This window comes from Dermacentor albipictus, chromosome 2 (assembly GCF_038994185.2).
Source record: "Dermacentor albipictus isolate Rhodes 1998 colony chromosome 2, USDA_Dalb.pri_finalv2, whole genome shotgun sequence".
Classification (NCBI taxonomy): Eukaryota; Metazoa; Arthropoda; class Arachnida; order Ixodida; family Ixodidae; genus Dermacentor; species Dermacentor albipictus.
The window spans coordinates 106,551,262-106,563,731 of record NC_091822.1 but is presented as its reverse complement, the minus strand read 5'-3'; the positions used below and the strand labels follow the sequence as shown (position 1 = coordinate 106,563,731).

Here is a 12,470-nt window from a genome sequence, read left to right as displayed (position 1 = left end):
TATACTTCCTTTGGTAGTGCCAATTCTGAAATACGCCAAATACCCCATACCACATGGTCTGGAAATTAAAAAAAAATGGCTGTGGCTTAGGTAAGGTTAAGCCCAGGATGCGAAGCATACTAGCCTTTACTTTAGTTGTTGAACCACTGTTTAGCCTGGTGAACTGCTGTTGCTTGGCTATATTTGGTTCGGCTAGACGAACAAACAACTCATGCATTACTGCTTCGCCTTCAAGAGTGGAACGCGACAGCGTTCCCGTCGACCCGCCAAGGGGTGTAAGACAATGGGCTACAGGGCAGCGACTACGCGCCTCGCATTGGACGCGGTGAGCGTCGAGCAAAGCAGCGTTCGGCGCGGCAACGAAATGTGCGCCTGAGCAAGAGACGCACGCCTTAGAAACAGCTCGTTTCTAAGGCAACACCGCATTCACTAGAGGCGCTTTTGTACCGCTTTGAAGCATCGTACTCGTGGCTCAGTGGTAGCGTCTCCGTCCCACACTCCGGAGACCCTGGTTCGATTCCCACCCAGCCCGTCTTGCAAGAGTTGAGCCAAAGCCACTTCTCCTCTGTCGTGACGTCACGTTGTCACGTGGTTTCAAGGCGACACCGCCGCGCCTGAGGAGCTGGGTTGAGCTCTCGTAATATGCTTCGCATAAAAAGAACCCGCGGGAAATGCCCATGTAAGCACTAACAGAAGACCAGTGGGAGGCACAACTGACAGGCTCAAGATTTGAGGACCCTCTATGGCTGGTGAACAAGCCTAGGCTGTAAGCACAGGGCCACGACTTTCTGGAATAGGGTGGCCGCCCACCCTCGGGCTTTACCAGCTTGGCGTACGTAATAAAGTTTGCTCACTCACTCAATTACATTGATAAAAATTGAATGCCTGCAGCCACGTTGTAATACTGTATTCCATAAAAGACTAAAACATTACTGCAGAAACTATCCTCGCTGACTGTTTTAGTCAGTGCGAAATATTCTTCCCCCGCGCGTGGCACACAGCCCAGTGAACTCGCGCACAGCCCGAATAAACTCGGGAAATGCTCACTGGAGGAGCACCACATCCCTGGGACGCGACATGCACGATCGAAACCAGAGGTGATCGCAGACGCCATACTGCAGACGAAATTCGTCTACGACAAAGTGGTTCTGAAAACACGCGTCCTCGCCCCGCAAGTGCTGATCCTCCGATTGGGGGGGCTTGGTCTCGGCGGCCGTCCGTTTGGCGTGTCGCTGTACTTCGGCCACGCGTCGCGGCTCTAGATTGCGCTGCCTGGTGAGGGGCTGCCTCTTTCCTTGCCCACGGTCCACGGCCGTGCGTTTCTCGTCGCCCCGTCACTTCGCCCGCTGCCTCGCCGCTTTATGGTACACATCGCATTTCTGTGTCGTCTCTGCAGAGACCGCATTCTTACGTTCCTCTTCCGCTTGACACGTTCGAGCGTCACTTGTTGCACTCGCAAGTATAGGCCTACGCACAACCACGGCTGCTGGATGCGTTATGATCGAGCGGCCGTGGCGCAACATTGCGCACCTAGCGCAGGCGAGCCACGCCTATTTACGGCGCGCACACCCATGCCGGCGAGTCGAGTGAGGAGGCGCCCAACCAATAGCGGCGAGCGAGCGGATGCATGGGGATGCGCGCGCATCGGCGACGAACTTTGCGATCTTGACCGGCCTCGTGTTGGACCTTGGCTCTGACTAGGCAAAGCAGTGCATCGCATTTAAAAAATAAATCTGCTTTGTGGAATCACTATCTCTGCTAAACATTTAAGAACCACGGGATGTGACAAGGGTGGATCCGAATTCACAAAACTTTTCGTCAGTAAGTGCTCCTTACCCTTGGGTGGCCGCTTTCGCTAATAAGGTTTGCCCAACGTCGGTATTGTCCCGACTTTCTCCTAGGGGTAATTGTAACGTAAGAGCGTGTTGCGAATATGGGCCTTGCCTATTTCCGAGGCGTGGCATTGAGACTTGAAACATGTACTAAAATATGTGCGCATATAACGTTGTAAGGCATTTCTGATTACCATAGCAAATTTCTCGCAAATATAACGTTTTTTTTTCAAATCTTAACCATTTCTCGCTGACTGTGTAAGTCAGAGTAAACAGAATGGTAGTGAGGTTCCTTGATGCAGATGAAATAATTTAGTTTTTGAAATCTTCACCAGGTGAAGATTTCACCTGGTGACTTCGCGTTCTCACCTCGCGTTCTCAGCCATGCTCTTGAATATTTTTTTTTAATCACTTGAGGGAGACCGAACTATGCTTGTAAACGGGTGACGAAAGGCGCATCCGTTCATGCGAAATGCGCAATGAACGAAGTCTTCCACTACTCACCGCGGTCGCGAATTCTCCACGAATTTTGTAGGCCAGGAGGACTTCGTCTACGCAGACAAAGACTGTCCTGGCAACTGGTTTGATTACCTGCAGCATGGTCGACTCGTCTGCAGCAGGAAGGTGAAAAAAGAAATCTCCATTTTCGGCATGCAAGCCGAAAATGGAGATTAAGGCAAGAAACGGTCCGCTGTAATTGGTGCGGTGCGATTGTCTTGCAGGGCGAGAGCGCATATTTCATCAAAAGTAGTTCCTCGAACTGCGATGGAAGCAAGGGCTTCTAGTACACCAGTCGTTAAATTCTGTGGGCCCTTTTAATTTGAATTGTAGATGAATGGGAACGTAGTTCTTTGTAGAGCCACCCATCCAGAAAGGCCCAATACAATACTCAAGCATAATAATTAATGAAAAAACAACAACCGGTTTCGTGTTGTTCATTCTTAAATCTTGCAAGCCTCAGAAAACAGGTAACTAATATTCCATAAAAACAAAAAGAGAACTTGAAAAAAAAAACAATGGGCCAGAACCGAAAAATATAGCATCACTCTAAAAATTACAAATTTTCCAACCCACTTACAGCAAGGAAACTACACGCACGAACGCACGCACCGACACACACGCACACACACGCACGCGCGCACACACACACACACACACGCACACACACCGACACACACACACACACACACACACACGCACACACACACACACACACACACACACACACACACACACACACACACACACACACACACACACACACACACACAGCGGAGTCACTCCTGATTGGGCAGTTCATGTCTTGCGCATTCGATTCCAAATCACAAACGGGTGGCGTCAACTCTTCATGGTTCCTCCACCAATTTTTCATGAATTAGGTGGAAGAGTCTTGATATTTATATATTTATCGTTTGAGTTGTGCAAAACACGGAGCGATGGCGCATGCATTTTTTTCTACTGTACAGTAGCTACTGTATGTCAAAACACAGGACCTCGCATGCCCTAAGCGAAACTTCGCTCTCAATAGCATCGCTTCTTTAACAAAGCTGCGCCTCTCTGAAATTTCATTGAACAAGCTTGTCTATAATATTATCACCTGCAATTTCGGTGCATGGGGTTGGGTCAGATTCAGACTATGTTTCGGTTGCCTCACTCCGCAGAGCCGAGATTTCGGCAGAAGAAACTTTTGCGTCTCACCGGGTGTGGTGTTGCAGAGGCTTTTTTCACTGCTGGAAGTTGTGGCGCAGGCCACTAATAATGTTGCAACCAGGAAAGACCACCTGCGTTCCGGGAGGGGGCCACGAAACATGGCGCCTACCACTGGGCAGCCGTTCCACGTAGAAGCCCGGCTCGTTTTGTGGTTCGTGATCTCAACACGAACGGAATGCGGATGCGTGGCCCACACGATGCATCCAAGGTGCGGCCAACTTTCCGGACAGTCGCATATGGTCTTAATGTTCGCGGCATGTAACTGTCGCCATACTTGGTCGCGGAAGGGCCATTATTATGATTTCGCTAGTGCTTGTGATTGTCGTTCGTCGGTTTTTGCTTCCTTTCGTTTCTACGAGGCTCAGCTGAACGGCACCTGAGTACATAGTCGCAGCTCCAACACACGAGTCGAAGAGACGACAAACGTGCAGTGTGAGATGGAAGTCCTTATTTTTAACTTGTTTTTTCCAGGGAACGTCACTCGTCTGAGCAAACAGTAGCGGGAAAAGAAAGGGCGCCCTGTCGCCGCGTTTACTGAGGCTGACATGGACGCCAGTCGGCATTCCTGTCCTCCTGTGTTCCCCGCTTTTGATGAGCAAGTGGAGTAAGAGGAACCGAGGGGCCCGATGCTTGTTTTTTTGAGGCGCATCCATATGAAGAAACAGTCGATTAATTAAGTCAGAGAAAACATAGGAGAAAGGACGAAGTGATAACATTAAGGGAAATGAAAGTGCACGAAAAGATAACTTGCCGCAGGTAGGGACCGAGCAACCCTTCTTCGCATTAAGCGTGTGGTGCTTTACCAAGTCAGCTGCCGTTAGGACAATCCCCCTTGCAACTTTCTTGCACGTTTGTGTACGAGATTACCCCACACCAATATCTCTACATTTCAATTAAACATAACAATTAGCTTCCCCTATGCTTTCTCTGACTTCTTTGTCTGGTACTTCGTGTGTTTGGCACTTGTTGTGACGGACACAACATTCGCGAGCCGCTCGACTTTAGGCTTCGCTAGGACTAGTGCTGGAACAAGATCGGTGGCAACATATGAGAGTTGAGGACATATTACGAAATTGCATAAGTAGACGATCGACGGACAACGTGAGCGATGCGGGTTTATAACGGAATTCTATACATAGGAGACAACATGTTAGGAAACGCTATCGGCCAGGCCTATACCAGATGGCAGAGAGACTACGAAGGAATGCAAAGAGGCAGACGAAGTTCTAATTTTTTGGTAGGTAAAACCACGTGACAGCACTGCTTCTATGTTTAAAACTCCCTATTAACCGAGATTTTTCTTCCTCTTTCTCTCTCTCTCTAATCTTTATATTCCCCGTTTTCCGTACCCCAGCGTAGAGTAGTCAAACAGAAGCGTTTCTGGTTAACATACTGGCCTTCACCTTTTCTACCCCTTCTCTCTATTCAAGCCAATCGGTGCATCTCCAACGAGGCATCACATCTTGACAGGCATCATTGGTTCTCCAATCTCAGTTGCATTTTCCTGAATCTCGTCTGCGACGTTTCCCCCAGCCCCTCCTTTCTCTACTTCCTCGTCGGCAATATCTTTTTCGCTTTGAAGAGAACATTCTGGGCCAGCTATTAAAAACGCCGACCTCACGATCAAGTTCTGTTTTTAAGTAAATACACTTCGTTGTAACTGGCACAAAACCCGATTATCTGTTCTGTCTTTTCTGTACCGTTTCCTAGTACTTGCTCACTAAAATAATAAAAGATGTCGATGCTTTGGCTGGTCTACGCACTGTTAATGGTATTTGGAATTCATCATCATCATCATTTATTGACTCTTAAAGGCGCCTGCCTGTTGGGGTATTACATAAGGGGGGAGCACACATAAGAAAAAGAAATGTTGAAGCAGTCATGACTGAAGTTAGAAACTATAACATTCAGAAGGGTAAAGAAGGTTTAATGAAATGACTGTCAAACACAAAAAGTAATACCCAATGCAATAACCAATAACCAATGCACTATAAAAAGTGTGATACAGAAAAAATAACTGAAATACGTTAAGCATCAATAATCAGAAAGTTCGTTAGTATGTTTCGAAACTTGGTAGGAGGAGGAGTCGATTTTAATGAAGAGAAAGGAGGAGAGGTCGGCCTGGAGAGCGTGTCTCTAGCCTGCTACTCCTCACTGGGGAAAGGGGAAGTGGGAAATACAGGGAAAGGTAGGTGGCGGATGATTATGATATGGTACAATGAGATACTATATACACGTTGTCCAATATGCGGATGCGCACTGGAGATGCACTACACATGAGTAATCTTGTCCTTACAAAAAGTAATCTTGCCACAAAAAGTTTTTGCGCAAACACATTTCGCACTGACTACACGTCTCACAGCTTCTAGAGGCGATCGTCTAAACCAGTCTCACTTAAAAAGTTCAAAAGTGCTTTTATGGCACGTTGGGCACAGTCAACACTCCTCCACGCGCCCAAAAGCTTTTCTTCTGAAAAGGGGAGGGAGTCCAAGCTGTCAACAGTAGATTTGAGTTTTCTTCGTTCGGTCGCATATTGAGGGCACACGCAAAGTACGTGAGCTATTGTCTCGAGAGTGTGACAGACGCTACATTCAGGGTCCCGTGCTTGTCCAATCTTGTGAAGGTATCGGTGGGTGTATGCCACGCCCAGCCGTAATCGATGAATGAGTGTTTCCTGGCTTCTCCGCAACCGAAGTGGAAGCCGGAATTGTAATCCAGCGTCAAGTTTATATAGGCGCTCTTGTCGATGTTCGGGGTTGTCCCAATGTCGTGCTGTAGAAGTTTTAATGGTGGTATGGAGCAAGGTGTTAATGTCATACCGGGAAAAATGAATTTTTACAATGGTTCCGTCAGTGTGCGCCTTTTTTCCTTCCGCGTCAGCCTGTTCATTTCCAGCTATTCCACAATGGCCAGGAATCCACTGCAGCACGATGGTGTGCCCGGAATGAGACGCCTCAGCAAGCAAAGACATGATGTCATAAACGAGAGGACTATATGCGGTTCTGTCATTCATATAATTGCTGATGAGTTGCAGTGCTGGTTTTGAATCACAGAACACTGTCCACTTCTCGAGACTCTGTTGGAGTATGCAGCGAACTGCTTCTCGAATTCCGGTCAACTCAGCTGCTGTAGACGACGTCCTGTGTCCTGTCTTGAACCGTTGTGCGATCCCCATTCCTGGCACCGTGTAGGCAGCCGCGGAAGAGGTCTGTGTCACGGAACCATCTGTAAAAACATGTTCATAATGTCCATACATGTAAGTAATGTATGATAGCGCGAAATGCTTGAGACCAGCAAGCGGCATTTTCGACTTCTTCGTTATTCCAGGGATTGAGAGGCTCACCGTTGGCTTTGCCATCGTCCAGGGTGGAACTTTGGGTATGTCATACGGTTCGAAGTCCGACGGCAATAAGTCTTGCTGCGACAACACGGTTTCTGAGTAAGCGGACACAGGCCGCACCCTTGTGATGTTCGCGAGTGGATGATTCCTGTGTCTAGTCAGTAGCCTTAGATGCACTCGCAATGGCTCATGTTGCAGATAAACTCGAGCTGGGCAAGCACGTGCCTCTGCAATAGTGCCCCAAGTAGACGCACATTGTGGTAGACCTAGACAAATTCTCAGTGCGCGAGCCTGAGCACTTTCAAGCGTGCGTATAGCAGTTGTACTAAGCCGAGAAAGTACAGGCGCACTGTAGCGGAAGTAGCCAACAAAAAGTGCCTGGTAGAGCTGCAGAAAAGATGACTTGGATGGCCCCCATGAATTTCCAGACATATGTCGAATGATCTGAGTAAAGCTGTCCAGCTTTCTTCTTAATCCAGAGAGGTGCTTCGACCAAGATAAGTCACGGTCGATGGTGACTCCGAGAAACTTGAAGTGGGTTACTGAAGGTATAATCTTCCCATTAATCATGACGGGGTAGCAGGCCATTGACTTCCGTGTAAATGCCATGGTTACACTTTTTTCCGGTGAGAGCTGCAGTCCGCGACTGTTTAGGTATGTCGACGTTATTGACACCGCGCGCTGCAGCTTCGTTTGCACTTGCAAGCGCGTTAAGCTCGTGGTCCATATACAGATGTCGTCTGCCTACACAGAGACCGAGACTGTGCGTGCGTGTTCTTTGACCAGTCCAATGAGAACGATATTAAATAAAGTTGGGCTCAATACACCTCCTTGAGGCACTCCACGATATAAGGGGTGGTTCATTGTTTCACCGTCTGGAGTTGTCATGAATATTGTTCTCCCTTGAAGATAGCTGGCTATCCACTGATGCATACGTCCCCCGACGCCACATTCTTCTAGGGCATTTAAAATTGCATCATGTAGAACGTTGTCAAAAGCACCCTTGATATCTAGAAAGACAGCAGCCGTTAATCGACGGCGACGTTTCTGATGTTGAACAGTTGTTACTAGGTCGACGACGCTGTCGATTGACGACCTACCCTTTCGGAAGCCTGTCATTGCGTCTGGATATATATTACGTTTCTCCAAAAACCACTCCAGGCGCGTCAAAACCATGCGTTCCATGGTTTTACCTATGCAACTGGCAAGCGCCACAGGTCTGTAGGAAAGCATAGCATGGGGTGTCTTGCCTGGTTTCAATAATGCCACAATTTTGCTTGTTTTCCAATGTGCAGGCACAGTTCCCGAGGACCAAGAGAGATTATATAAAGCCAGGAGCTCTTCAGTCGCTCGAGGGCCTAGATGGCGCAAGGTGGAATAGGTAATACCATCAGGACCAGGCGCACTTGAGTGTCTTGAAGAGGAAATCGCTGCACGTAGCTCTTGCAGCGTGAATGGGAGGTCGAGACGATCGTCCATTGTTGGAGGAGCACACCTGAGCACTGAAGCTACCGATGTTGTAGATCCAGAGAGGTGTATGCAGAAATCTTCCGCGATTTCCTTCTCACTGCGCGTCTGGATGATAGCCAAAGCTCGGAAGGGACGTAGCTGTTGTGGAGAAGATGGTAGTGCTCGTACAACATGCCATATTGTGGACAACGGCGGGGTTACGTTCGTTTACTACGCGGTCAGGTAAACTATTCCTTTCTGCAATATCTACCGGCAAGAAAGAGCTGTTGAATGATTTAGTAGAGCCATGAAGACGTTCAAGACTGAGGTTGTTTGAGAGATGGCGTGATGTACGGTTGGGTGGCAAAAGAAGTGTGTCGCGTAGACGTGGGAAATTGTAATAGAACTTTTGAAACAGGCATAAGCATGAGATCTTTCGGGGATGTGCTAGTATTTGGATGCGAAGGGATGATTTGATGTTTCTAACACTTAGCCGATAGTCGTACTGGGATGTAATAAACCGGGCTGCGCGGTTTTGGACGACTTCCAGTAGCTCAACAAGATACGCTTGATAGGGATTCGATATTGCCGACGCTAATTTCAGTTTAGTACGGGTAAATGTTTCATATGCTAGTTGACGCATCACAGAGGTGATGATGATAGTGAGCGTCTTATGAACCCCAGGGATCGATTAGTGGCAGTAACCAGATTTTGGATATGTTCTGACCATGTTAGCTTGCTAGTGAACATGATACCAAGGTACCCCTATGATTTAACCAGCTCAGTAAGGAGGGAATACGAAAAGTAAGAGTATGACATGAGTGAGTCTTTCCGCGATGTGCGCATGAAGTTATATTTTTTGACGTTTAGCTGGATGAGCCACTCTGTGCACCATTTTTCAGTTGTAGTGAGCTCACGCTGTAAAAGCAACTGAACATTGTATGAGTCTAGACGGTTGGACAGCATGCAGTCAAGGCAAAGAGCCGATGGATGACGAAATACCGGAAAGGAGGTCATTAACGAAAATTAAAAAAAGCAAGAGGGGTCCTAGGACTGAACCTTGCGGTACTCCAGATAATACTTCGGTAACTGTAGAGTTACGGTGTCCAATCACTGTAAAGTGTGATCGGCCAATTACGGAGCACCGGATCCAGGACGTGATTAGATGATGGAGACACACACTGTTCACTTTGATCATTAGTCGTTCGTGAGCTACGCGGTCAAAGGCTTTTGAAAACTCTGGATAAATTACGTCTGTTCGGAAGAGAGAATCAAGATTTAAATGGAGGTCAGTAGTGAATTCAAAGAGTCGAGTTTCACATGAGTGACCTGGTCGGAAGCCATGCTGGTTAGTCTTATGCACATCTTCAATAGCGATGATGACGCGTACTGGTACATTAACGAACAAACATGTGCGAAGTCCCGTTAAGGAATTAATTCAATTCAGGCATTGTAGCACCCACCGACGCCGCTACGCGTGGACGCTAAAGGTTGGCGCTTTCGGTCGGCGACGCAAAACGATGACGAGAATAAAGTTGGGCGGTGCGTGCTCGCGGCGCAAGCACGGTACGCGCTAGTACGTTCTGAAGGCCTGCTATGCTGTTACTCTGGTTCTGGCACTGCGCTGCGACCCCTCAGTTCGCGACATTAGGTTCCTGGGTCACCATATCTCGGCGCTGGGAATTTGTCCGGTGGCCTCCCGCGTCCAGGCCATGCAAAACTTTCCAGCGTCCAAAATTTTCCAGCGTCCACTACCGTACGCCAGCTGCATGAGTTGTGGGCCTAGTGACTTTCTCCCGGCACTCTGTTCCGCATGGTGCTGAGCTTCTGCATCTATCGTTCTTTGCAGAACCAGGGGCTCCTCATCCGCGATTTCCTGGTCTCCCGAAGCTAAAGGTGTTTTCAGGGCTGCTAAACAAGCCGTCGCCGATTAGGTGCTTCTCATCCATCCAAGAAATATTGTGTCTACTCGCATCACAGTGGATGATTCCGGTGTGGCCATCGGCGCTGTTCTCCAGCTGCAAATTGACTCTGAGTCACGTCCGCTGGGCTTCTTCTTTCGGAAGCTCCAACCTGCTGAGACTCACTAAAGCGTCTTTGGCCGTGAGCTGCTCGCTTACTCCACCATCCAACACTTTCGGCACTTCTGGGAGGGCCAGCCATTTTATGTTCTAATGGTTCAAAAGCCTCTGGCGTATGTCTTCTGTACAAGCTATTCCAAGTATGTCGCACGTGAAGTTCGTCAATTGGCCTATATATTGGATTTCACTATGAGTACTCCACACAGCAAAGACACCGAAAACGAGGCACCTGATTTACACTCCCGCATCACCTCTCTAGGCCCTCATTTATTTATTTTGGCTTTGGGTTCCCACTACCAGCCCTGAACTTTCACCCAAACTCGTTTCCAAGTACCAGGGTTCCTACCGAGTGGTCAGTGAAATGTCTCCTGTAAACTATTTGGTAGAACTCTTTGAGACGCCTTCGAATATGCGCCGCCGAGGGCGCGAAACCGTGCATGTCAAGAGTCGTTTTAGTTTAATTGATCAAGCCCTCAGAGAGTGGAGCACCGCAGTGAGAGGTCACATAGCTTAGGCAATGCAGGCACGAGGCTTTGAACAACTCGTTGTCGTCGTCTTTCTCGAAGCAGTGTATGCTGCTCGTTCTCTTCCAGTACAATTTGAACATACCTCGCAGGGCCCGATGGGGGAATGAGTAAGGGGGGCTTCATCAATTGTGGACTAGGAACATCTAGCCCAGGCGCTGATGGAAGACCCTGAACTGCAAGCGCTGCGTACCCATCCCGGTTCCCTCCGTCTACAACTCGTTCCTCACCCGTTTGTGCCTGGCTCACTCTGGTGGGACATGTGAGCGGCTGTACCTCGCCCGTTCATTCCGCCTGCTTTCTGTCGTGTGGTATTTGCACTCCTTCAGATTTGCCGTGCTAGCATCCGAGCCACGCAGCGCTTCGTTACACAGCGCTTCATCTGGCCAAGCATTAACACTGACGTTTGCCAGTGGGTACGTTCGTGCCTCGCATGCTAGACCACCAAAGTGACCACTACAAGAAGACCACCTTGAGTTGGTTATACAACTTCCTCCCTCGCACAACTGTCGGTACATTTTAACAGTCATTCACCGCTTCGCCCGTTGGCTTGAAGCCGTGCCCATTCCGGGCATCACTGCGGAAACAGTCGCACAGCCTTCGCTTCAGCATAGGTTTCCCGCTTCGGCTGCCGCAGCATCGCGACCACTGATCACGGCCGACAATTTGACAGTGCCCACATCCTTCAACCATCTGTTTGGCGCTAAAGACTGCCCACTGCATATCATCCCTGTGCCAACTGTACCGTTGAGCGGCTCCACCACCAGCTCAAGGCTGCCCTCACTGCACGCCTGGATCGGGGCCACTGGGTCGACCACTTTCCTATGGTGCTACTCGGCCTACGAGCTGCCCTTCGTCGCGACCTTGGGTGTTCTCCGGCCGAGATCGTCTATTGTGCACCCCTGCGGCTTCCTGGAGACTTGTTCGTTCCTTCGGACCCCTCGCCCCAGGCGCTGCTGTAGCTTCAAAGCCTACAGGACTGCATTCACCAACTGCACCTCTTCCAGTCTAGATCTTCGGACGACAGCATCTTTGTCCATCCGGACCATGGGTCGAGGGGTCACGTTTTTTTCCGATGAGACACTGTAAAGGCACCTCTTACAACCTCCTACTATGGGCCGTATTGTGTCCTCCACAAGACGATGAATCCGCAACCATCCTATTGACTGGTTGCGAAGAGTTGGTCTCATTCGACGGGTTCAAATCGGCCTACCTCGAGACGCTTCTTACTGAGCTCGCCGCGGATGTCGCCGGCGTATCTGCGGTTCGGCACGCAACCCAGACAGCACCATCTCCACTTCGTCGACGAGTACATTTTGCCGCTCCATCTGTGCGGGGGGGGGGGGGGGGGGGCGTAGCGCCAACCGAACAGACGCGCGGACGCCAAATGTCGGCGCTCTCTTTCGGCAACGAAAAAAGAAAACGACAATAAAGTTGGGCGGCGCGTGCTCGCGGCGCAAGCACTGCCCGCGCTAGTTCGTTCTATGAACCTGCTACACTGGTCCTCTGGTTCTGGCGCTCCGCTGCGACACCT

At 49.3% G+C, this 12,470-nt stretch overlaps 1 protein-coding gene across 5 annotated transcripts in view; it reads right to left on the bottom strand.

Annotated features, from left to right (window-relative positions):
• LOC135914904 (solute carrier family 22 member 7-like) overlaps positions 1–12,470 on the bottom strand; it is an 86,934-nt gene that overhangs the window by 12,262 nt on the left and 62,202 nt on the right. For 4 of the 5 annotated variants that reach the window (XM_070533834.1, XM_070533833.1, XM_070533832.1 and 1 more), the window contains one exon: positions 2,337–2,443. In XM_070533834.1, coding sequence (XP_070389935.1) covers positions 2,337–2,432 — 96 coding nt within the window. In that variant the 5' untranslated portion in view covers positions 2,433–2,443. Of the gene's footprint in view, positions 1–2,336; positions 2,444–3,530; positions 3,793–12,470 lie in introns of those variants that run through there. The other variant, XM_065447839.1, reaches the window with a different exon arrangement.